The 25,881-nt window shown below is 50.0% G+C and overlaps 1 protein-coding gene across 2 annotated transcripts; it reads left to right on the forward strand.

The window, feature by feature from the left end:
• The first annotated feature begins 884 nt into the window (after window positions 1-884).
• Window positions 885-25,597, forward strand: HMGB3 (high mobility group box 3). 2 transcript variants are annotated; one of them, XM_059824298.1, is made up of 5 exons: window positions 885-958; window positions 21,433-21,589; window positions 22,105-22,244; window positions 22,769-22,943; window positions 23,506-25,597. In XM_059824298.1, exons 2-5 carry the CDS (start codon window positions 21,440-21,442, stop codon window positions 23,647-23,649), a joined length of 609 nt encoding a protein of 202 aa, XP_059680281.1. In that variant the 5' UTR covers window positions 885-958; window positions 21,433-21,439; the 3' UTR covers window positions 23,650-25,597. The 2 variants fall into 2 exon arrangements, with proteins under 2 accessions (XP_059680281.1, XP_059680282.1); XM_059824299.1 differs by lacking the exon at window positions 885-958 and adding an exon at window positions 18,574-18,632.
• Window positions 25,598-25,881: the final 284 nt, after the last annotated feature.

The following is a 25,881-nucleotide window of genomic DNA, read 5'->3' on the forward strand; positions in this document are numbered from 1 at the left end:
CTTTATCTTCCCAGATGTTTCTCATGATCTCTCCCATTCTGTCCCTGACCACAAGCAGCACTTAGAACAATTAACACCTTGTGCTCCTAACATCTTACGGGTTACAAGGCAGCTGGTTACTAGGACAACAACTGCACTTTTTTCTTTCAGTGTATTGACTGAAAATCAACATTTTATATTAAAGGAAGCGAAAAATAATATTCTCTCTAGCCACAGTGAGTTACAACACCATCTCCCCTGTAATCAAGATATTGCTGAATTATGGTGCTATAAACAAACACTTCTGATATAACCACAAACACTGTGGGACATGTAACACATTGGCAGTATATTTCAAGTGACAAACTCATTTATTGTGGGGAGTGGAAGGAGAAAAACACCTTTCCAGAAGCTGCTGCAAGGAATTACAGCAAAGAATGACTGGAGCTTAAGGATGCAGAAGCAAAGTAATTCTACCAACCTGACCGGAATGAAGCACTTTGAAGTACGAAGAAGATCAGAGCAGTACCAGGAGCTCAGAAGGTGAGGACACAGGACCTGATTACTCTCTCCCTCCCACTGGCATAAATCAAGATTAATTCCATAGCAGTTAATAGAACCACCACGCTGTGGGACTGGTGTAAGGAAGTAGCTCCCAGGAGGTTGGGGGAGTGAGCCCACAGCTATCCGTGGTGTTAGCAGGCCAGTGTGGAGGCTCCTTTGCTTGCAGGTGGGACTTAAGTAACAATCATGAATCATTAAGGTACATAACTATCTGAGAGATCAAAGTGCTCAGGAGCCCTAGATGTGAAACTAGCTCATGCCAGATGCCGTGGAGGCAGAGAACAGGCTGGGAGCTGCTTGCCAAAGAGGTTTCATCTCTTGCTGTGTTCCAGGTGGCTGCTGGGTCACTTTGGTCAGCGGGATTGGAAGAGAGCCATCATCTGCTTCCTCGATGGTCTGCCAGCCCTTGTGTTTGGTGAGTTTCAGGCCATGAGACTTCCTTGCCCAAACAGGGTGATTTTGTACGCTGTTTTATTACGCCGCGATGTGCTAGCCTGTTTTGGTAGGGATCTGCTGCCCAAGCTGTTAAATACATGCGGGCTGTCAGTAGTGACTCTTTCGGCTGTAAACAGGACCACGGATGGAATGGGGGAAGCAAGATGGGCTGGGCAGCTGTTCAGTAACTCCCCAGCCACAGACAAAAGGACATCCATGCCATGCAGTGGTAACGGGAGAAGGGACGGAGTGATATTGCCTCCCTTCAGCCCCTCAGTAAACCTGCCCTGGAAAGGATAATGTCTACAACCGTCTATGCACATACGTGAATTTGATAATGATTGAGCGCTTGTGATCAGGAAGTACCTGTGCTTAAAGTTCATTGACTGTGTCTTATAACTTACGCATTTATACCAACATGTAGATTATGAATAGGTTATCCAAAGCTTGCATGGGGTTTGCAGGGCTGACTTTGAAGTAAAATACCCGCAGTGCGTGACATGTAAGGTGACCTAGCCGATATTGTGGGTGAGGATGATTAGGGTGCCATTGCTTTTGGAAGGCTGGGTTTCTAAACATGCCATTACAAGACCACTGGGGTTCTCTGCCTTTAGTTTGAGTGAGTTGGGGGTTGAGGGGAATAAAGCTCCAAGCAATCCTACCATAGAGTTTGCAAATGAGCACAGAAATGCATTGAATGGGAGCTGTTCAGCTTACAGACTTCTGATGGTTTTGACAGCGGAGCTCAAAAGTTCCTTGAATAATAGGGCTGTGATTTCTGGCAGCCTGTAAGCGCTGAACTTCTTTGGATTTCAAAGCAAATAGATACATCTTAACAAAGACCACCTTGTGTCAGCTATCCTTAAAATTATAGCACATAGATTAAAATAAAACGTGTGTACTTGTCCCTCCTGGGACACCGGGGAAGGGAAAAGCATTATCAGAATTCTTTAAACTCATCTTAACAGTATTGAACCAATTATTTTGTTAAATCTGCGTTTGTTTTCTGCCTCTCAGTGAGAGCATTTGAAGTCTATCATCTCCACCATTTACGAGTTACCAGTATGCAAGTGTAAAATTTCCAATTGGAACATATGGTATCAGAAGGAACAAGGGGGAAATATCTGATTGCTCACGCTCCCCAAACTCCAAATCTACTGCATTTAGTATTTTGCTCACAGTTCCTGCAGGGGGAAATAAAAGAAATCATCTCTGAGCTGAGACCAAGCACTGAACATTTCACCCTGAATAGGAATCTGTTTGAGAAACTTATAAGCAGCTGAAAAGGGAATAGAATAGAAACTCCATTTCAGTTTCTTCACTGGGGTTGCAGCTATGGGCAGAACTTACCACCAGTAACAAAAACCCTCTGGACCTCCTTCTCTAAGTTCTGACACCTGGTTTGGGGATGTGCCTGAAGCCCATGAAAGACCAATTTTCCCTATGAAAGGAGGGACTTTCAGTGACCGCTCTAATAGAGGAACTGACCGTTTCACCTGTGTTAACTCAAGTGGTTCGTGAGCAGCTGCACCACTTGTTCAGAGGCTTGCCATGGATGTGGAGCAGCCCCAGGCACTCGCGTGTGGTGTGCCTGGTGAATGAGAACATGCTGGCAACTGACACCCAGCCTGCGGGGACGGCTGAGCTGAGGTGTTGAAGGAGCCGTTGCTGGTGTGATGGTGGATGTATAGCGTGGGCTTGCAGTCCTCCCTCTGCCTAGAAGCAGAGGATCGCTACGTGAAGTGTGGCCAGAGACCCCTCACAGCTCCACTCGCTGCCTCTGCTGAGTGACACCAAATGCTTTGGAGAAAGACAGAAGGACCCAAGGACTGGAATATCGTTTTTTACCCTGGGGTTTAACGCAGAACTAGATTTTGGGTTTCTGTCTGTCCAAGCACGGAGACAAAGCAACGCTGCTGACGCATGCTGCTCCTGCACGATGGCCTTGCCTCCAGCCAGTGCATGAGGACAGAGCAAGGAGGAGGCCAGAGACTGGTTATTCTTCCCCCGTGATCGCTCCCCCACCTCCCCATGGCATCAGTGAGGCTGGGCGGTGCAGGGGCTGCTAGCAGAGCTGGGCGTGTAGGCAGCGGGGCTGCTGTGGCCTGCTGCAGAGCCCTGGCAACACGCTCTGCCTCAGAGCCCCGAGATGCTCGCAGACTGTGCAGGACATCTTGCTGGGCATACTGCCTGGGTTAAACCCTGCGTCTATATTCAGCACCAGCCTGAGTCTCACCATGCGACGGCACAAGCCCTTTGAGACCATTGGGCAACACTAGCTATTAGGTGCTGGGTAGTCACGTTGCTCCCGTAAATGTTCAGTCCCTTGCTGGCACTGTGAAATGCATGGCCTCCCTGTACCACCACTGAGTTGAGTCATTCTTGCAGGGGCATCCATTTACCCCGTTACAGAAAATGAGCGTGCAGACCTTCCTTCTGTGCAAGATAACAAGCATCCCTCTCCTTTGCTTCACTGCACAGCAGAGGCTGTTAGCCCTGAGCAACCGGGCTGTAGGATACAAGAAACAGGCTTCTCGCTCTTCGTCCTGGCAGAATAAGGAGGGACTGAGCCTGGAGCCCTGAGAATTGATGTGACCAAACCACAGAAGAGGAGCCTTTCACTTGGCAGCACGGATGGTTGTGTAGTGCCACGTGTACAACCAAATCTATCCTTCCTGCCATTCAGACAGAAAGCAGCATGTTTTGGAGTAACTTCCCTGGGAGGGGGAGGAACAGATGTTTGAACCAGAAGCGTATGTGACAGTTGGGAGAGACAGCGTGGAAACGCACAGTTGAAAGGAGAAGTCTGATGGGAGTGTGATGACAGCAGCAGGACTCCAGTGACAAGGAGTGGGAAGGAGAACAAGCAGGGAGGAGTGTTACTTCGAAAGCTGAGCAAAGTGCACAAGAAGATGTGTCAGGAAAGCGTCAGGGAAAGGAAGAGAGGAAATGTGAGAGTAGAGACAGGCTTTGGGATCTGTCTGCAAGTATGTGTGACCTGTTGCCTGACAAATGGAGAAAGGAAGGTCTTTTGTTCCTCTGCCTTCTTAACTTTTCTTGCAGCCAAGCTAGCTGGCCAGCTCTGGTGGAGCTCTTCAAGCACCCCGTTAGCACTCGTGAAAGGTAAAGCTGCCTATGCTGCTCCAAAGCACTGAGGTCCGGGGGTACTGTACGGCAGGGAGTGTAGCAGCGATGCCCAGGCCTTTCTTCTGCCCAGTGCCTTTTGCAGGGTAGCACAGTAGCCATGCACCTTGAGATTTCTGGATGCTGCAAAAGGAGGAGGAGCAGTGACAAGCTCATAACAGGCTTCCCCTCTGCAACTGTGCAGTGATCGCAAGGGCAGGATGAGTGAGGAGAGCAAAAGAAGTGAGTGCGTATTCCTCCTGCAAGCAGGGAGGGACATCTCCAGCAGCGCCTTACCCTGGTGATATAAATCACAGCTCTGCAGTGTCCGGTTTTACCTTAGTTCAGCAGATGTGCAAGGCACACTGGGAGCCTGCCACTGGAGTGTAAAGCGCCTGACGCTAGAGATCCTGTAAGCAGGGGGAGGGGGGACAATAACTTCTCCCACTGAGGGATTTACAACAGTTTTGCAGACCCCTTCCTGCACTCAGATTCACCACTGACCCCCCCCAGTATGCCTTGAGAGATGCGAACTGGCCGGTTCTGCTTTGTGTCCTCGTGTAGGGAGGGGAGAATTTCTCTAAGTACGGAGTGAGTCTTGAAATGCGTTAACAAAGTGATTGTCAGGTAGACACCAGACACGGCTGGCTACGCCAGGAGCTGGGATCTGTCGCTGGATGTTGCACGGCTGGTGACTCTCTCCCCCTTCATAGAAACACTGGCATTCATCTCTTGCTGTGAAATCCCAGGACGTTAGGGGACAAGCAATATCCCCCATGGGGGTGTGCAAGGGGAAAGGCTGCACCGGGGTTAGGGAGGCAGGTCAGAGTGTGCTGCATCTGACAGCTCTGGGGCAGAGGGGCCGCGCCGGCGAGCGGCAGGGACCTGTGAGTAGTATGGGCTGTGTAGGGCCGAGGCTCAGCAAGCAATGCGTTGTTTGTGTATTTATTTTGAGGGGGAAAAGAATGAGGAGGAACGTGAGGGAAAAACAGGGGAGACTCCTTCCTCCTTGTTAGGGTGTGTGCTCTTGGCTGGAATGATTCATCCCACACCGATGCAATGGTATCCAGCTGTGTGTACTCATTGTGCCAGCCATCACAGGAGGGCTGCAGCAGAGCCTGGGGGGTGCTCCAGTAACCCCACCGCTCTGCAGAGAGTGGGCCCCGGCTGGATGACGGCTCTTAGTCCTCTTGGTTGCACCTCAGAGACGTGGTGAAGGGAGGAGGGAGAGGCCAGCGTCTCCCCTGACCTACCATGGTCAGGAGCAGATTCAAAAACAAGGGGTTTGGGACCTACTGTAGTTGCTAAATTAGTGGAAAAACTGAGCTTGCTGGGGTCAGACATGCTGGTTCTCTCTCCCAGCCAGTACTTACGGACTTCTCAACTCACCTCTGGCTCCTTGTCGCTGAGCCAGTCCTGGTTGGCCCACATGCTGCTCTGCGACAGCACAGGATGTCTTGGGGGAGAGGATAGTCCTCCCTGATGACAACGAGCAAATTCCCCTTGGCTGATCCCACCATCTGCTGACCTGCTCCTGAGCTCCCATGTGGGCTGGGGGCTCTGCCGAGTGGGTCCTGGTGGCTGGGCTCCGTGTAGGGGCAGTTTCCAAGATCCTATCCAGCAGCTGCGGCCAGTTTGGGTGGTGGAGCCCATTGGGAAGTGCCCTTGGTCAAGACACCGTGGTAGTGCAAGGGTGTTGAGTGCCGTTGGAGAAACAGCTTGATGAAGGTGTGAACAACTGAAGGTTCTGCCTTTCCTTCCTCACCAGGAGCAGAGATGGCAGGCTCATGGCAAGGGAGGAAGGCCTGGCTAGCGTAAAGGCAATGCAGGCAATGTGAAGGTGATGTAGGGAGTGTGAAGGTGATGTAGGGAGTGTAAAGGTGGTGTAGACCTCTCTGGTGCCTGTGCTGATTGACTCAACTGCAGGACCCTTCTTGGAGCTGGAGGAAGCAGTCGTGGGCGGTTCTCGCTGATCAGTACTTCCAAAGCCTTCCACATATGCAACGCACTGGGAACAGTGGGGCTTGTGCTGGCTGTTCTTCCCGCTGAGGCTGTGGTGTGGGGTCTCGTGGTGAGGGGCAGAAGGGGGTCCGCAGGCTGCCAGGGTGGCTTCAGCTAGGAGGAGCACGGAGGAGCAGGCACCTTGGTGTTTTCACCCAGGAGCGATGAACTTCGCAGCAGGATAGGGCTGAGCATCCCCCTGATGCTTGGCTTTGTGTAGCAGAATCACACCTTTCTTACCATTAACTTGCACAGGATCTTGGCCTTTGGCTCCAGTAAGAGTCAGGATCAGACCCAAGGTGTATTTTCTAAAGTTACTTGTGCAGCTACTGAAACTAAAATCTCACTAGTGAAGACCTGTCTTCCCTGCAGTTCAAATTCAGAACAACAGAGTGGCCTTTAGTCTCTGGAGACAGTTTCAAAACCTTCTCCAGGTCTGTGGTACCTGTGGAAAAAATAACTCGGATGATACTTGCCACATCTGACAGAGTTGCCAGCCTTTGTTCAACACGGTAAGGGCGCTGTGTATCGAATTAATCGGGGATTCAACTCCATGCTGCCTTGTACCTGGGAAACAGCGCATTGCCAAACCCTGAAAAGATGCTGGAGTGTACTGGAAAAGCAGGCTGCAGGAGAACGTGGGTGATTTTTGCCCTGGCCCTTCCAGCCCGGGCTTGCGGAGAAGGTTTCCTTAGGACCAGCAGCCTGAGTTCCTCTGGCTTTCACTGCAGCCGCGCTCCTTGCAGAGCAGAGCCGTATATCACCCGGCATTTTATGCGTGCCTAGGAAAGGGAGCCTGAATCCCCTTCCTGCACAGAGAGCTGACAGACTGGGGGCCAACACACAGCCCTTGGCATTTTTTATTTACTATAAACCCTTAAATGAAGGCTGGGGGATTTTTTTCATTTACCATGTTACTGTATGGAACCAATCACTATAAATTTAAATGGAGAGCTGGTAGGAGCACACTTACCTTTTATATAATAATTGTGTGAGTGCCGCTGCCGAACTGCTATTAGGATTATTCAGACCTTCTCAGATTTCATTGTAAAACATTAGGCTGCGAGAGGTACTGTAAGGGTGTGATTATCCAAAGAGGGTAAGTAGTACTGAGCGGTGTCGGCCAGAATTACTACAACAGGGGAGAAATGCTGAGTAGCTCAGAGTAGAGGAAGCTGAGGAGCATAATCTGCCATTCAGAAATAGAGTGGTCTATACGTGGAGAAATCACACCTGATTTCTATCTGGATCTGCATGGGCTTGACAAGTTTGTCCCTAACTTGTCATCAGGAGCGATCCAAATCCTCAGCTGAGCGTAGGTGTTAGCCCCCGTGCTCCTCTGTGCAAACCGTAACACGGCGTACAAGTCACGCTGGTGCTTGAGCCGTGCTGCAAAATACTGCCAGCGTGGCCACGCTGGCTTGGGGCATCGGAAAGTCGCGCTCTTCCTTTGATGGGATCAACCGGTCAGACCTGTCGTAGGTCCGGCTGTGCTGGCAGAGGTCTTCTGTGAGCTCAGGGCTGGAAGGGGCGGTCAGCTGCTGCCTGGTGGAAGGGGTGACCTCTTCCGCTTGCTGCCCCGAGCTCCTTCCGAGGGGTGACAAACAGTTTGTCGGGTGGGCGATAGCTGGTCTAGAGTTGCAGACCTGACAAGACTGGCGGAGTGCAGGCAGGTCTCGGTGCAGCGAAGCTAACCGGTGACTGGAGAGTCACTGCTCTCCTGCTCTGAACAGAGCCCAGAGCTACACCGTGCTGAGAAGGGATGCGGTGCTGGGAGGGTGCTTAGCTACCCTGCTTTAGGCATTGGCCACCTTACAGTGTCACCTCAGTAAGGACAAGGCATTTGCAACTTTTTCTAGGAGGCAGGGAGAAAAGAGCAATGCTGTATATACACTCCTCTGCTGCCGTGATTTTTCACCTGTGATTGAGATTTTAATTTTGCATCCCGTATGATTTTCCTGTTGTAACACACGCCTCTTGGCTGTCACTGTAACAATGCCTTTTCTTGGCAGGGAAGGCAAAACTGAAAGGAAGCTCTTGAGCACTCTACTGTGTGAGTTCCTCAAATGATGGCTGTGTTTCTCCTCCTTATTCCACCCGTTTTCAAATAATTTTCATGCTGGGAATAAATCTGCGTGCGTAACAATCATGTTCAGCATATGATAACCACAGACAATTGTATATATACAAGCAGCCACATGGAAAACAAAAGAGCTGATGGAAAGACAGAAAGAGCACAAGACGACCCAGAGACCACAGTTACCATGTTCACAGTAAGACCAAATAACTTTGCCGTTTCCATATAATTACACTTTTTTCCCCAGGAAAACAGGATTCGGAAAACCAATTTTAGTTAATAAATTTTTATCTCATCAGTTTATGCAGTGGTGGGAAGAAAACACTTCCCACCAACCTATATACTATGGGCCATAATTACTTAAGCAACACAATGTTGAATTCTGTCCTGAGTTTTATCTATGAAATTCCAGTGATTTCAGTGGAGTTTTGTAACTGGAGGTCAGGATTTGGACACTAGTTCATAAATTAAAGAACAGCAAGGGCTGTGCAGGGTCTAAGCTATTTGGATATTTTTAAATGCCAGATACACTGGGCTGCTGCTGATATCCTGAAAATGTGCTGTCTCTGGTGATACAGGGAAGGAAGTTTGGTGGGGTTTTGATTTTTTTTTTTTTCTTGTTTTAATGTTTTTAGTATGTTTGTCTGTCTTTTGTGATTGAAGCTGTTTTTCTTTGAAAGGCGTCTACTTTTAGGTGGGGAAAAGCACAAAGCTGAGACATTTTGGGAGAATTTTATCAAACAGTTTTGTCTTGGTATGAGAAGTTGTAATTAAAAAAAAAAGTTAATTGACTTTAGTGGAATCTTTGATGATAGGTATACAATACACACCCTGATCTCGATAGACAGTGTCTTTTAAACCTGAAATGGGTTAACAAACCTAAAAGAAAATTGAAGTAGTTGCAAATTTTTGGGGGGAAGTTCACCTTCCTTTAACTGTAAAACGATTCTTAATGTACGTATGTGTACATATGTGTGTCTCTAAAGAATATGTGCTCTCATAAATTACACAATTTTAAAAACAATTTCACTATAAATATATTTGCTATTCACTCATTGTAATGTTCGTACACTCCTATGCAAAACAGGGATTAAAAATGTTATCAAAGCAGATGTTCAACGAATGTAAAGCAAGAATAAGAATTCAGGAGCACTTGGCAGAAATCTACACACTTTATTATTAAACTTCCCCCCAAATAAATTCTTCCTTCCACATCATCAAGGATAGGTGTAAGGATCTGGTAGTAGCAACGTGAGTTGGATACCTTGTCACAGTCTACGACTCTCCTATGCTTTTCAGTAATGTAAAGATGCTCATGTGAGTCCCAGCCATGCGTTGCAACATTCCCCGTCCTCTCCTTCAGTCCTTCATCATCCTGTTGACTTCTTTATCTCCCTGCTGTCCTGCTGAGTGTAATACCTCCACGGTCTAGCAGGAGGATTGAGCCTCATCAGCTTCAGTTCATGCTCTGGTGTCTTAACTCAGATCCATCCTCACTGCTGGGCATTGCTTGGGAGTGACCTGGACTTTCGGTCTTTCACAAAATCTCACCCCCAGGCTCTGGTAGTTCGGGCACCGCTGGCAGTTTGGCCTGTGCCAGCACAGGGGAATGGCCTGGGATGGACCCAGCTGCCCCGGTGGGGTTTGTGGTCCATGTCTGTCTCCAGGACTTGAGGTAGTTACTCTAAAAGTAGCTTGGTGTGTCTGCAGGAGCTGCTGTCATACCGTGATTACAGTGTAGCTGCATACAGAGTGCAGTGACTGAAAATATTCCTGCCTTCTTGATAGTTTAATTGGTGGCATTTAGTTAATTGTGTATATTCTCTTTTAGTGGAATTAAATGTAGAATTATGCAACTGATCGTTCTTCCAAAAGCAGAGAGTCACTCAAGCCCGCTGCCGCAGGAGAGCCTACCTGAGTCAGCCAACAACTTCCAGTTGTTCGAGCTGCTGTTTGCCGTCTGTTGCTATGGTGAAGTGATAGCACCAAACTGATACCAAAAAGGAAACGGTATTTTCTGCACAGATTTATGAGAAGAAAAAAACGTATAGGGGACAGAAAGGTCATGGGGGAGAGTGGGGGAAGTTTAAGGGACTTTGAGGGCTTTCCTGAGCCAGTGTTTCTCCTCCCCTTTTTAACTAAAGGTCCACCTAACCCTTTGAAGACAATCTAAGAATCATCTTGTGCAGTGTCACCCTGGTGGGATTTTTCTTACAACCAATTAAGCGTTCTCCTCAGCTGTAAGTACTTATAACTTCAATTTGCATTTCTCCCTTGCCTTTTGGGAGTCTATGTGCATATGGGCAATGTATTCATCTCCTAGCTTTAGAGTCAGTTTTGGAGATCTTGCGTCCCAGCAGTGTAGTGCAGGTCACAGATCAAGAAAATCTCTTTTAGTCTCCGCCTTTGCAGCACCTGTATCGTTTAAGTCTTTTCTGACAATTAGATTTTTAACCCCTCTTAAAGCCCTGTGGTGCTAGCAGCGTGTTTCCCCACCGGACTGCAATCACCCAACGCTCTCCTTGTTTTCTTACACCCAGACCTTCAACCTAGTTAAGACACCAGCCGGGACAGCTGGTCTGCGCAATGCACTCCAGTGGCCGATGGCCCTGGCAGCCTGACCAGGCAGGGAAGAGACCGAGCGCTCGGTTCACAGTTCCTGCAGAGAAAACTTGTTCCTCCTTCTCTCTAGCCAAGGACTTTGCATGTCACTCCCCGTCTCAGCAGTGACACGGGCATCTGGAGGCAGGCAGCCTGTCTTTAAAAGTTACAAAGCATGCCAGATCCAAAGCTTCATTCACAATTGTGCTGTGAGATAGTGTAACACCAGGATTATGCTTCTTGCAGAACATTCTCCTCTTTCATTCATTTGAACGTGAGTGGTTTTAGTGTATCATCTTGTCTGCACGCCGTGTGCTGCCCTAGTCCTGTTTTGAAGTGTGGACAGTGGCAGGATGGCCAAAGAGAAAAGGACGCAAACTTGTGTTCAGATATTGCTGAGTGCAGCTGGGTATTCACGGTTTTGGAAACAGTTATTTAGAGATCTGAAAGCAACTCTGACTATAGCAGCATTTCAGGACTGTGAAATAAGTATCCAGCGGCAGCTTTCTTGTCCCAGCACCAGCCCTTCTGATTGCTTCCGTTAGCGTCACATCAGCAGTGTCTGAGCTACACCTTGGCCGTATCATCACCGGCTTCTTTCTAATGTGGGGTCATGCCTCCCTTTATATCTAGTCCTTTGCTGGACCGCTGTTGGGTTGTAATTGCATTGGATTCCTAATAGAGTTTCTTGGTCTGCTGTCACAGCGTGATTGCAAGAACTTGTGTTGCGTTGAATGTGGTCTCGATTACTTGCCAATTAAAGTGCAAGGAAAACACTTACAATCTTCTCCTTTAAAATTACATCTGGATTCCACCTCCTCTGAAGGCTGCGGGAAACTTGCAGAGATTGTCTCCAGTTGTCCTGTCGTCTTTCTATAGTATTTGGCTTGGTGGGGTAGGTAGAGAAATGCTTTTTTTTTTTTTTTTCCCAGTGCCTTTAATTTTTTTTGAGTGCAGTTCTTTCCATGCAAAATGAAAGCAGAAACACCCTTCTGAAGTTGAATTCTGCTCATTGCTCATACACCAGGTCGCTTGGGCTTTACCAGGTTTGGGATAGTGCCTCTTTAAAAAGAAGATACGTGGAAGCAGATGGTCCTGTGGTAGCTGAGCGTGGAAGGAGATGTCTGAAGAAAGTGTGTTGTGGCAGGAAGGATGTGTTAGATGAGGGAGCAGAGACAAGCCGGGAATATAAGGAGGCAGTATGCAGGGGGCACGCAATTTCCAGGAGTCTGGTAGCGTAGGAGGTGCTATACTGCGGTGGCAAATCTCTCGGAGCAGGTGTGCAGGGGCAAACTGCCTGCCTGCCACCCCTTGGGCAGCTTGGCAGCGTGTGCTGGGAAAGAGCCAGGGCCGAGGTGTGAAGGGAAGCAAAAACAGGAGGGGGAGAAGGGAGAGAAAGAAAGAAAGAAGCCAAGAGGAGTGGGGGCAACGTGACAAGAAGCGGGGGGAGCCCACCTGCGAAGGTAACCGTGAGTTTCTGTTTATCTTGCCTGTGGTTATACTGCAAGGAGGTTTTGAACTGCTGCCTAATATGACTGTCAATTATTTTAACTTGTATTTCTCACCTCAGTCCCCATGAAGTGCATTTGACAATAATTAATTTTGTGTGTGCAACTGGGAGTGTATCCTACTCCTGCAGAGGTGTCAGCTTAATGGGATATGGCTACAGGGGATAACAGGCTGTGCCACCCCATTAGGGGATTTGGGGGGTCACCTGTTCATCTGGACTAATATTTTAATTGTTGGAACATTAGGTTTCCCATAGTTGAATTGGGATCAGATTAACCTCTTGTCTCTCTGAACTTGCATGCTGGCAAGCTCCTTAAACACCATTGCTAATTTTATTTTCTACTTTCAGCACGTATTTAAGATAACTCTTTTTGTTTCATAGGTTAAAGAGGAAATATTCTCACTGGCTGAGATCCCAGAGAGCAATTACAAATATTTCACTATAGTTACAGGATTTGGAATTCAGCCTCAGGCCGTGGGCATCAGAAAATCTGTGCGTGGAAATCCCACGTGTTATAAGACTGGGAGGGTTTCATACGGAGGGATTCCTCCTCATCTTTACTGAAGTCAAACTCTTGATTTTAAAAAAAAAAAAAAAAAAAAAAAAATAGCTCTTGTAAATCCAACCTCTGCAAGCAGCTTTCGACTATACCAGTTAGAGAAGGGTTAATTAAGCCTCTTCGTCTCTATTGCACGTTAACACAGGAGGTCAGTGGTGGGAGAAGCTAGGTCCAAAATGAAGGCTTTTGAAACAGCCCCCTAACTAGCCTAATGAATATGCTCTTGAGACGAACAGGTCATTTAACACTTTTCATGTCGCTATTGTCCATCCAACCTTAAATGTCAACTCTGTCACTCTGATAGGCTGGTTCTGCTTAAAAAGGTTTCCTGGCTTTGTTAGATTCCTAGGAGGGATTTCCCCCCGCCCTTATTCCTAATTGCTGGCAGAACCCTACGGATGTATTTACATCAGCCTTTTCATTCGGGTCAAGTCTTCACTAGAGAATTTTGCCAGTGGGTAAGGGTTGTGAAGACATGCGATCCAGACAGAAGTGGAAGCGCCAAATGCAGTCGTAATTATACTGCTTAAACTGCAGCGTACCGACCACAGTGGAATAACTGGCTTAGTTAAGGGCAGGATGGTTTGATATGTCGCTGTGAGGAACATATGACGATGTGCCGGGATTCCTGTGTCTACACTGGACCCGTTTCACAGAGTTGGTGTGCTGGAGTTCAGCTGCCTGCGAACCGTCCGAGCCCGGTGTGCTCCCAGCCTCGGGGAAGGGCTGGGAATGGCGCTGGTGGAAAGGACCCTTCTGCTGATACCTGCCTTGTAGCTAACCCCTCGTGACAGAGGTGTTAGCTACAACTCTGGTTAGAAACACCTTTCTGGTGTTTTTACCAGGGCCTTGAGCACATCTTTACCGTGCTGATGTTGGATGTCCAGGTTGCTTGAAAAAAACGTTTCATGGGAACCGAGTTGCATACCTGATAGAACTGAATATTTATTAGAAGGCCTCAGAAAGTTACTTCTTAGCTCAGGAGGACAGCAGGCAGACGGCCCCAGGCTTTCCAGTGAGATTTCTCGATGCCTCCTGTACTCCTTGCCTCAAACCGACTCCCCAGTGCAGCGGTCAGGAGCACAACAACATGGGTGCTCCTAATTTGACCACACAGTCATGGGCTCAACATATTCCACAGCTGGGGAAAGGGCAAAAGGACTGATGCTGTATTGGCATCCAATACCTCATTGCAGTTATTTGGCCCCGCAGACTTTCTTGGCTTTCTGATACCTGCATCAGCTGGTGGATAGAAAGGCAGAAACTCGTGTATCAGCACTGGAAAACAAAGGCTGATGCGGTGAAATAGCACATCTCCAAGCGTGTATGCTGCAGGCCAGAAGAACTTTTGTGGCTATTCCCAGGGATGCTGCCAAATCTGAGCCCAAGAAGCTGCTCAGTAAGGGAACTGTTTTGGCAATGCAACTGTGCATTTGAGCTGCCCCTCCAAAATGGGAACCAGGTAACCGTTTTATTCCTCCTGGAAATGATCATGAATGTTTGGGAAGCTTTTCAGACACAGTAGCTCATTTTGAGGGTATCATTGCGTCGAGGGCCCTAGTAATTTTCCTGTGATGGTTGTGTTTCTAATTCACTGAGATGCTTTGAAATTTCAGTGTGTCAATTCATACCAGCCTCTTCCTAGCTATTAGTAGGTGATACTACCCGTGATCAAGATAGCCAGCACAACAAGCACAATGCACTCTGACCAATATCGGACAAACCCAGTAAGGACATGACATCAGTTCAAATCGACTGTTTGGCTCAAATCATCCCAAGTGCTGAGCAAATGCCTGGTGAAACCAGCAAGTGGTCAAGTACAAGTTAACGTCAGGCTAACTTTCTATATCAAGACAACCTGGATTCAGACTGGGAAGCTTGTTAAACGTCTTGAGGACTAATGTTTTACACAGAGTTGTTGTCCTCCGGGATCCCTCTGAGGCATCCACGGTTTCACCAATGGGAACGAGATGGTCAAGGAACGCTGTGAGAATGGCTGGATGAGCCATGGAGCTGATCAGTGGTGGCGAGGATGCAGTTTCCTTACGACACCCATCGTACAGTGTGCCACAAAGATCAGTTGTTGCTCTGGTCCTTTTCAGCACTTCTGATATCTGAAGAGCTTAAATACATGGTGGGCCTTATTTTGCTAGCCATTTGACACAACTGGAGCAGGACAGAGCTGTGAGAAGGCCCACCCTACCAAGCTATCGCTAGTGTTCAGATGAGACCTGGCTGTTGGCTGAAGAACAGGTGAACTTACGCTAGACCTCAGGCAATTCTAGGGCGCAGAAGGCGGCATTTCATTTGTAAGTGTGGATGACTTTCCGCAATTTAAAGGGTATTTATGGAATCCGTTGATTTGTTGGAGGACTCCTTGGTGACTCCAGATTTTTTCACAGCAGCCTCCCTGTTCTGTCATCTCTAGCTGAAGAGGAGATGTCATCCTATCTTGGCAGGTAATGACGTGGCCTCAGCTGTTTGCATCTCTGCCGTTTCCTGGACAGCACCAACATGATGTACGTGGACCAGAAGCCTTCAGTGTCTGGCAACTCCAGCTGGGACAGGACTTTGCGGTCAATCTTCTCAGCAACAAGCTACTGCAAGTATTGGAAGCTGTCTGCTTGCTATGGGACCTTGAACCAAATTTTATGCCTCGGTCCTTATCTTCAAGATATTGCTTGGCCTGGGTCCCTGCTGTGGGATGCAGGGTATGGCTGACAGTTGCTTAAAAAGGTAATGTGTGTTTGCAAATAACTCCTGCCTGTAGCAATCATGGTGGGGATCAGGTCAGAACTTTCCGAAGGGGAGGTGTAAGACTATGGATTAAGCTCTCCTAGCATTGCTGCAAACCTTGCTGCCTTCTGTGCCAAGAGCCAGGCATCCTGAAATGTCTTTTAGTTTTGGTTTTCTTCTCGTGCTTCCTGTAGCATAAATACACAGTAATCTGCAATACTAAAACAAACAAACAAAACCCCTAAAATATGCCAAACCGACACTTCTTAGGAGTGTGTCCCTGCTCCTGGCTGTACCTTTGGGCACCCTACTTCGCCTCAGCTCTGGTACTCGCCTGACTCCTTGGTACGCTGATTCAGTCCGCTAATCCAGCAGAAAACTAACCCAGCAAGAAAGGAGGTTGAATTTGGGCTTTGTTTGTTTATTTTTTGTTAGGTTAGTGAGCTGCCTTGGCTCCCAGAGGGGTCAGGTGAAGGCCGGAGCTGGGGTGTGGGAGGAAATGGGATTGCATGGCCTGGAAGATGTTGCAGCAAAAGGTTAGATTTGCTCAGCCAACTTTCTCGGCTGTTTTCTTGGTGCACGGCAGGAAAGTGCTCAGGCGTGGGGGCCAGGTGCGATGTGCAGGGCAGAGGGCACTGCAGGAGAATTTCTTTCAGCAGTGGCAGTTCTGGGGGTGAGTAGAAGCTTTCCCTATGGGGGTTATGTCCACCCATTTGCTAGTCAGCCCTCCGCTGCTTTCAAAACCATGCTGCAAGTGCTAGGACAAAACCTTCAACCCAGCTGTCTCTCAGCTACCAAAATATCTCCTTTGCCCCTTGACCAGCTGTCAAAACTTTCCTGGCCTTCCTAGAACAAGCATCTTAGGGAATGTTTCTCCTGGCCTATGAGAAATGGGAGGGATGCTCTGGAGATGACTAGCAGGACTGCGCATTCAATGCCAGGTGCCTGTCCCAAGCAAGCCTGTCCATCGGGGCTGCCACCCCTCGCCTTTAATGCTCCCAGCTTGGTGTGCTCTGTAGGATGAGATCGTGGTTCGAGGAAGAAAGTGTTTCAGAGCAAAAAATTGTGCAACTCCAGAGCCAAGAAAAAAGCCTTAATTATTCAGCTAGTTTGAAACACTTTAAAGTATCCCTAAAAATAGGTGAGAGGGATGTTTGTCAGCTACAAAGAGATTATCCTGCAATAGTATTGCTTGTCTTATTTTATGATGATGCTACAGAATACAGTCCCTCAGGTAGCCTCATTAATGTTTATGAATGAACTCCTTGTTTTATGCTTTCGGTTTTAGAAGGTAGAAATAGGGCGAGAGGCTAGTAAGACTGGTTTTACCATATATGCCTTGGAAAGCCCAAGGACACGGGTGTAAGGTCTCTATAAGCCTCAGCGGTTCTGCATATAATGACAATTGGATTTGGGCGCTCACTAGACCAGCTGAGGTGTACCCTAAGGGAGAAATCCAGGCAGGACTTTGGCTAAAACCCTGGGTGAAATTCTGCACGCTTCCCAGTGGATCTGTCAGCAGGAGGTTGGCACTCCTCTATGTCTCATCAGTCGTTTTGTTTTGATCTCTTCCGGCAAAGGCAACCTGTGACCATATGTTGTCATAGCCATAAGCGCTTCCACAGGGCAGTATCTGGTAAACCCCGCTGCCTGTGAGCGTCTCAGCCCAGGGTGGAGGCTTTTCACTATCTATTCCTTAAAGAGGGCAACTGTTTCTTCTGGCTATCTTAAAAGAATGGTGGCAGTTACGCCCAGCCCATAACAGTGTGCGGTGGTTTCTGAGTCTTACCGCTCCAGCCTTAAAATAACAGCTCTTTTTTCTGAGCCAGCCAACAATTGTGGTCAGCCACTAATACCAGTTTAACCATTTGGCAGCTGCCCTATAGGAAACAGCTCTTTCAAGAGAGCCAAAGCAGCCCTTGTCCTCTTGGCCCCAGAGCCACGCTGGGGTGGTTTCAGTCGGAAGGGCATGTTTACAGAGTCCCTTGTATACAGCCAGCCTCTGTAATAACAACCAAATCCTAGAAAGTTAATGCCAAACAAGTTGTGGGAATAGGTTAGAAACGGTAATTCAAGCCAATTGTTTTGGCGCTTTATTTGATGAACGAGTGGGTAAAAACTCTCTGATCCCCCCGCGACAAACACGCAGTTTCTTGCTCTGTAGTTCCTTTTCCATCCGTCGTGTGCTGGGACTGTCAGCGGAGTTTATTTTGGGCTCGGCTCCCTCCCCGTTATGCACAGTAGTAACCGGCTCTGCTAACAGTGCCATTGAAACGGGAATCGGGCCCTTACGGCTTTAGGGCAGAAATTAGCAATAAGGGGCTATTGTAGGCTGGGGGTTCCCACCCTCTCCCGCGGGACGCTGCCGCAGCTGTCCCTCGTCCCTGTCGCTCCGCTCCCCGCGGAGGCGGCTCCCCTCGTCCCTCTGCTCTCGCAGCGGAGCTCATCTTCAAGAGGGCTCCGAGGCGGGCAGCGTGCGGGGCCGCCAGCCGCCCTTCGCTGCCGGACCCCGCGCTGCTCACCACCGCGGCCCTCCGCCGGGCAGCGCAGTGGGGGGGGGGAGGTGAGGGAGGACGGCTGAGCACCGCACGCCGCGCAGCGACTCTGCGCGCGGCCCCGAACCGTTCCGCGGTGAACGGGGCAACCGGACCACGTGGCGAGGGCAGTTTCCCGGCCAGCGGCCGCAGCGCTCTCGCCGGGGCGGAGGCCGCGGAGGCTACGCGGAGCGCGCAGCGGAGCGCGCGCGCGCGCTACCCCTACGCGCCAACTTTTCCCCCCCTCGGCGCGCGCCACCGAGCATCCCCTTTCCCCGGCGGGCGCTCGTTTTGAATGAATGACCTCACCCGCGCCGGCCAACCGCCGCGCGGCCGCGCTTAATATTCATGAGGCGCCGCGCCAATGAGCGGGCGAGGAGGTTGTTTTAAACGGCAGAGCCCCGCAGCCAATCAGGCCGCTCTCGTAGGCAGCCAACGCGAGGCTGAGCCGCGCCGAGCCCCGCGTCGTGCCCTGCGCTCCAGCTCCTGTCCACACTACCGCGAACAATACAGGTACGTGCAGCCCCGCCGCAACTTTTCGGGGGGCGGCTGCCCCCTGCCCACCCCGCCGCCGCCCCGCCCTGCCCCCGCGCCTTCGCCCCTTTGCTCTGCCTGCCCCGGGCTTTTATTTTTATTATTTTTTTTTTTGTTTTCCCTTCCTTCCTTCCTCCAAGGTTTTTTTTTTTTTAATTAAAAAAAAAATCGGAAAAATCACCCAAAACTTTCTTCCCCCCTCGCAAGGGGATCGGCGGTGCTGGGGCAGATGCTGCGCGCCGCTGGCGGGGCGGCGGGCAGCGGGCGAGGCGCAGCGTTTGCCCCCCGTCCTCCTCCCCTGCCCCGCCGGGAGCTCCCCCCGGCGCGGAGGGGCTACCTGTCCCCGGTGCAGCCCGGTATCTCCGCGCCGGGCTCCCGTGCCGCCGAGAGTAATATGGCTGGTGCAGCAACTACACCGGGACTAACTCCTCTTCTCCCCCGCATGGGCAGGGATTTTTCTCTGCCGCCTCCTAATGTCGCACGGCAAAACGCGCGGCGCCCTCGGCTTTTATTTGCCCCCTTCCCCCGGCGGGGCTCGGTGGGGCTGGCGGCGGTGGGAAAGTTGTTGGCCGTGCGCAGTGCCGTGCCCGCTGTTTATTCTGCATTAATATGGCTGTCGCTTTAGCATCTGACAGGGATAAACCCTGCGCGCTGCGCCCGTCTGTCCCGGCGAAGCAGTTTTTTTCTCGCCGCCGCCGCCTCCCGACTCCCCCGATCCCTTCGCCTCTGCCTCCGCCGCTCTTCCCCTGCCCGGGAGGGTGTCTCCGGCGGGGCTGCGCCCGCGGCGGGGCCCCGCATCGCCTCTTCCCCGCGCCGCGCCGCCCGTGCTGTGGGCATTAATATGGCTGGCGCTGGAGAGCCCCGGCGAAGGGAAGAAAGACGTGTAAGCGGCATAGGGATGGGGAGGGGGGTCGCGGCGGGGGAAATCTCCGTCCCGGCGCCCCGCAGGGCGCTCAAACCTTTCGCTTTCGCCCCGGCTGCTCTCTCCCCACCGCCCCGCGCCCTCGGCCGGGCGCCGGGGGGCCGCCCCGGGGCTCTCCGCACTCTTTTTCTGGCGGCGCGGAGGAGCGTAGCGGCGGCGATAATGGCTGCACGGGAGCCTTTGTTAGAGAGCGCTGCGCTAGGCAGGGGCCGGGGGGGGGCCGCCTCCCGCCCGCGCCCCGGCCCCGCCGCCCCCGCCGCCCGGCGGGGGGCCGAGCGGGGAGCCCCTTCGCGGCGGGGGCGGCGTTTTGGCGGGGCCGGCGGCCGGGGGCGGCGGGCGCGGGGGCCGAGCGCGGCGGAGGGGGAGCGCGGCTTTGTTCGGCGGCGCGGCGGCGGCGCCGGGAGAAGCCATCTTAGCGAGCGGGGCCGGCCCTGGGCGCGGAGCGCGGCCGGCGCCGCCGCCGCTCCCGCTGCCGCTCGCACCGGCCGCCCGCGGCCGGGCCGGCGCCCCGCGCCCCCGGCCGCCGCCCGGCCCCCCGGCGCCCCCCGCCCGCCGCCCCGCCGCATTTCAGGGGCACTTTCTTTCATCAGGAGGCATTTCACAAAATGGAAGATGAATTATTGGCGTCTGGCGGAGCTGCCGCTGCCCCCTCCGCCCGCCGGCCCCGGCCCCGCCGCAGGTGCCCGCGCCCCGCGCCGCGGAGCCCGGCCGCCGCGGTGACCTTGGGGGGGAGAAGATGGCGGGAGGGGAGCGGAGCGGAGCGCAGCGCAGCGGAGGCCCGGCCGGCCGCGGCGGGCCGCTCGCCCCCAACTTCGGGAGCAGGCGGCGGCCCCGGCCCCGCTGCGCGCTGCTGCCTCGCCGCTTTATCCTCCTCTCCCGCGGGCTTTCCCCGCTCCCGCCGCCGGCTTGCGGGGCGGGCGCGGGAATCCCGCCGAGCGCCGGGAGCGGCCGGGGCGGGAGAGGGCGGCTTAAAGCCCCTCTTGCTGCACGTGGGGGGTGAAGAGGCGCGATTAAATATTAACGCTGTGCTAATAAAAATTAAATTTTCAAACGCTTGAGAAGCTGTAAATAGGAAATATTGCTGCGGGACTTTTTTCTTTTTTTTTTTGAGGGGGGGAAAAAAATAATACGGAAGAGGGGGAAAGAAATACAGCCCAAAAGTTAGCATCATCCTCTCGGTGACTTGCTAATCACATCTTTGCACTGACCACTACGCCTCCAAGCATGTGTCACTTGGTGGAGCAAGAGCAAGCGCTGCTCACCCCGCAGAGCTCCACGGCTCCGGCTGTATTTTAAAACTAGCCTTTATTTGCACGCAGTCCTTGATATAAAAAGGTTACTGCACTTTTACGGAGGGAGTAATCTGTCCTGCCTTTTTACCTGGGCAGCAGCTGCGAAGGTGTGAACTCCAGCTATTAAAGGGATAAGTCGTAGCCTGGCACTGTGCGTGCCACTCAAGCCCCGGTGTGGTACCCAACTAAAGCAAATGTTTTATATCGGTTCACATATAACTCTTAAATGGGCAGGAATACGTGTATTTAATAGCCTGCCTCCAGTCTTTGGACATGATGTAAATATGCATCAATGTAAAACTTAAATCCGGTGACCAGTTTCACTTGGCTAAAGTCTGCAACCCAAGTGTCAAGGAAGAATAATTTTAAGTCTCTGTATTGGGGATGGTAAGAAGTGTTGGGGGGAAGAGGGAGATGTGTTGCTGATGGGACATCACTTCAGGGAGTGGTGGTGTGAGTATGTATAAGTATGTGCACTCCAAATACATGTACGGAGATACGTAAACACATTCACCCATACGTGCATTCATTTGTTGTTTTTCCCCTTTTCCCACCTCCCCTGCAGAGTCAAGATGGCTAAAGGTGATCCGAAGAAGCCCAAAGGCAAGATGTCTGCCTATGCCTTCTTTGTGCAGACGTGCCGTGAGGAACATAAGAAAAAGAACCCAGAGGTTCCAGTCAACTTTGCAGAGTTTTCCAAGAAGTGCTCGGAGAGGTGGAAGGTACCTTAATTTGTGACTTCCTGAAGGGATAACTTCTTGCAGTATCTGCTAGGATGACGTGCGCGTGTCTGAACATGAAGGGAGCCGGTGCTGTTTTGGTCTGCGTGCCGTTCTTGGCAAGGCGTCCCGGCCATCGATCGGGTGCTGCTGACTCCTGTAATGATTGTGAAGGCTTCAGCCCAGTGTATCTGCCCGTTTAGGTGCTTCCACTACAGCCTGGCCTTTTCTCCAGTTCCCAAGCAGTGCTCTTCAGCAGCTGCCTCCCTCCAGGCCTGTGTCCTTGAGGAGGACTCTGGCTGTGCTTGTTGTCCCATTCCCGTTGCTTGCCTCTTGCTGAGTATGCCAGCTGTGGCCGCAGTCCCCGGTACAGGACCTTCGTCCCCAAGGTGGTCCAGTTAGAAAACAAACAAATTCTGAAACTCCCCTATCGAGTCAGTACGTGTTGGCTTGTTTACTTAAAGTTTGCCAGCTATTGAATAGTTGGGTAATCACAGGTTTGGTGTTTTGTTTTTTAGACCATGTCAAGCAAGGAGAAGGCTAAATTTGATGAAATGGCAAAGGCTGATAAGGTACGATATGATAGAGAAATGAAGGACTATGGACCAGCTAAGGGTGGCAAGAAGAAGAAGGACCCCAATGCCCCAAAACGACCACCGTAAGTAACGTTGAGGCGTTCAATGCACAAGTATTTTGGTTTGTTTTCACGCGCTGTAACACAGCTGGTGGGTTTCCATAAAGGAAGTAGATGAGGTATACTGTTGGTATGGCAGTATTGGTAATATTCATAGCTTACTGATACTGTCTTGTAAATCTTCTAGGCAGCTTGTAATATTGAGCACATAGAGCACTAACAGGAATTGTCAGTACTTGGTACCCTTAAACTCGTAGTGATGGAAGACGTGGAAATGACCGGGTCACAGTGAGACTTGTGTATCTTCAGATGAAATTGGATGGAGGGAATAGACAACACTTAATTAAAAACAGCGTTGGGTGAAGGCTGCGGGTCTGGGCCTCAGTAAAATCAAAACATGTTTGTGTTTTGTTTTCTTACAGTAAAAAAAAGTGTTTCTACTCAGTGTGTGAGTGCATGTGTGAATGTTGTGGGTGAGAGACGGAGGAAGGGGTGCTCCCTGGGTGTGCTGCTGCGGTGCTGACTGTCCTCTGGTGCTTCTCCCCAAGGTCTGGCTTCTTCCTCTTCTGTTCAGAGTTCCGCCCCAAGATCAAGTCCACAAACCCTGGCATATCCATTGGGGATGTAGCGAAGAAACTGGGTGAAATGTGGAACAACCTCAGTGATGGTGAAAAGCAGCCTTATAATAATAAGGCAGCTAAACTGAAGGAGAAGTACGAGAAGGTAAGGCTAGTTTTCGCTTTTGCCTCTTCCATATCGGCTCTTGTGTTGGTGTGTTTCTGTAACATAGACCCAGCTAAGGTGGCCCCAGCGTAGTGAGCATCTCCAGCTTACAGACCTGTTCTCACTGCGCTGCGTGCTACGTAGCCAAACTTTGCGTATGTTGGGACAGAGTAGGTTAGAGAGCCGCAGGTGGATTCCAGCGAGGAGGGAGAGTTTTCCCCCAGTGATGCGCAGCAGCGGCTGCTCGTGTTGCTCCAGCAAAGGGTTTGCTGTGCTGTTAAAGGAGCTTCGTCCCATTAGCAGGAAACTTTTAAGAGAGGCTGGGTTCTCTTCTCCTCCTCAAAGAAATAACCATGAATGCAGGGTCCGATGCCTCCCATCGTCCAGAGGCAGTTGAGTATGCTTAGGTGTCTGCATACCTGTGTCCTATAATGCTGGCTGTCTCCCCTTTTGGGGGTGCAGCTGTGGAAGGCCAGTCCCTTTACGTTAACGCCCGCTGCTGTACAAATGCTTTATGTGTTTGCTGCTTAGAGCAAATTAAGACATCCCCTTGACTTTGCAGGATGTTGCAGACTACAAGTCTAAAGGAAAGTTTGATGGCGCAAAGGGAGCAGCAACCAAAGCTGCTCGGAAAAAGGTAGAGGAAGAAGACGAAGAGGAGGAGGAGGATGAAGAAGAGGAGGATGAAGATGATGATGATGAATAAAACTGTACAATACTTGTCTCCATGTGAATACCATAGAGTAGGGGAAACACCATAAATGAAGCACCTCTTATTTGAGATGGTGTCTCTTGCCCTTATTAGGCTTAATTAAAAAAAAAAATTTGGATTCCGATCGCGTTGTAGTTTCTAAAAGTGCTCTAGAAATTGTAACTGGTTTACATGAAGTGGCCATGGGTGTAGTGAGCACCCTGAAACTGTATCAAAGTTGTACATATTTCCAAACATTTTTAAAATGAAAAGGCGCTCTAGTGTTCTCCTAACTCTGTGCACTTTGCTGTTGGTGTAACAAAGCATTTAAAAATGTTTCAAGCATTTTTTTAATTTGTAAGGTGGTGTTACTATATGGTTATTGGCTAGAAAATCCTGGGTTATAAACTGTACATATCTATAGTTTGTAAAAACTAGACAGATTCTTGTGGTACATGCTTAGAGTTATGATGCCTTAGAGGAGCAGTGATTACTTGGAAAGGCTGTACGTTCCCCGGGGTGCCATGGCCCAAAGCATGCACTGTGAGGGTAGATCTATTTACACTACAGTGGGCGTCCATTTAGCTTAAAGTTGTCTTTCTGTATATAGTGAAATAGCATTCTGCTGCCATTCTTAGTTGTGGAAGGGGGTTCAGCTGGCATGAGAAGTGTATGGATTTTTTTAGTTAAGTGCGGTAGTTTTTAAACTGAAACTGTAGACATCTCTTCATCGTCAACTAAGTGAAGAGCCAGTGCAGCAACTGAAGTTCAAAAACACTCTGTACTTAAACGAATTTGCAACGTTCTGTTTTTTTTGTATGTTTAGAATGCTGAAATGTTTTTGAAGCAAAATAAACAGTATTACATTTTTAAAACTGTTCTTGACAACACTCTAAATTTCTGGTTTAAAAGGATCTTAACAACAGCAAGAGGTTCATTTTGAAGTTTGTGGCATCCCTCAGGGCTGGTGACTTAGGAAGCATTCTGACTCAAGGATTTAAAAAAATAAAAATAAAAAATAAAAAATAAATGGTGGCCAGCCAAAACTGGCTGAATTGAAAGAGATGGCTGCTCCAGCTAATATGCAATCGTAACTGTTTATGGCTGAGTGGCATAAGATGCTATGCAAGTTTGAACTTTATTACTTGAACTTGGGAGCCTAAATGAACATTCATGACGTAATTGTTTGTTTGTGTGTGTATATAGCAGCATTCAGAGATGCAGAGAAAGGTAGGTGGCTAGGAATGAGGCTGACACCATGGAATAAGTATAAAAGCATAGTTTGGATTTTTTTCAGTTGTGTTGGGTAAATTTATAGCCCAAATGCATTGCTGTACATATTAAAATGTGCCTTTTTTGTCCTGTGTTAAACTGTTTCAGACTTGTGGTTTTTTCTAGCATCTTAATTCGTGGCAGGAGCCAGGCACCTAGTCTTAACTCCCTGCTGAAGTAGGAGCATGGCGCAGGTACTTAGTCTGGGTCCGTTCTCTAATGATGCAAGTTTCAGGAGGAATTGGGTGCTCTGAGGTGGGTTGGGGGAGTGACGCAGGTCTCTCTTCCCCCTTTGGTGACCAGCCGGCTGCGTCGTAGTCTTGCCATCTTTCCAAATCCAAGCTGGGGATGTTTTGCAGCCCTTGAAAGGGAAAGGTAGTACCCGGTCTCTAGTTGGTGACTCTAACCTCGTTTTTCCTTAGCGTGGAAACTGCACGAACTGGGAAAAGTGTAGCACCCCCTCGCTACCCTTGAATTCCTTCCTTGTGCTGGCAGCAGTTAGCAGTCAGTGTTCGCCTGGCAGCGAGGAAGAGGTGGGGGTGTGAGGATATTTGCATTAACAGCAGGTCAAAGATGAGGGCTGCTGCGTGCAGCTGACTTAAGAGGACCGGGTAACTCAGCAGTGTAAACCGTGGGTACGGGCTGCTGCCGCTGCCTCCTTTGAGTCAAACTGCAGATTAATGGGGGCCAGGCTTCCAGGCAGTAACTGCTTCTAATGTGGATAAAACTGCTTTGCTGCCTGGTTGGGTAGCACATCTAGCTTCCTGTGACTTCTCAACAACCAGAGTATCTTGGCAAAACAGTCTGATCTAGTGTTGAGATGGACTAGAACCTGAAAGCAAAACCAAGCAAAACTTGGTATTGGATGAAGCAAGCTAATAAACTTCTATGAAATGTAGCAACATGTGGCAACTTTTTTTTTAAGGCTAACTTACAGTGGGATCTCTTAGAAATACTTCTATAATTGTTTAATTA

The sequence above is a fragment of the Gavia stellata genome, chromosome 14, assembly GCF_030936135.1.
Source record: "Gavia stellata isolate bGavSte3 chromosome 14, bGavSte3.hap2, whole genome shotgun sequence".
NCBI classification, from domain to species: Eukaryota; Metazoa; Chordata; class Aves; order Gaviiformes; family Gaviidae; genus Gavia; species Gavia stellata.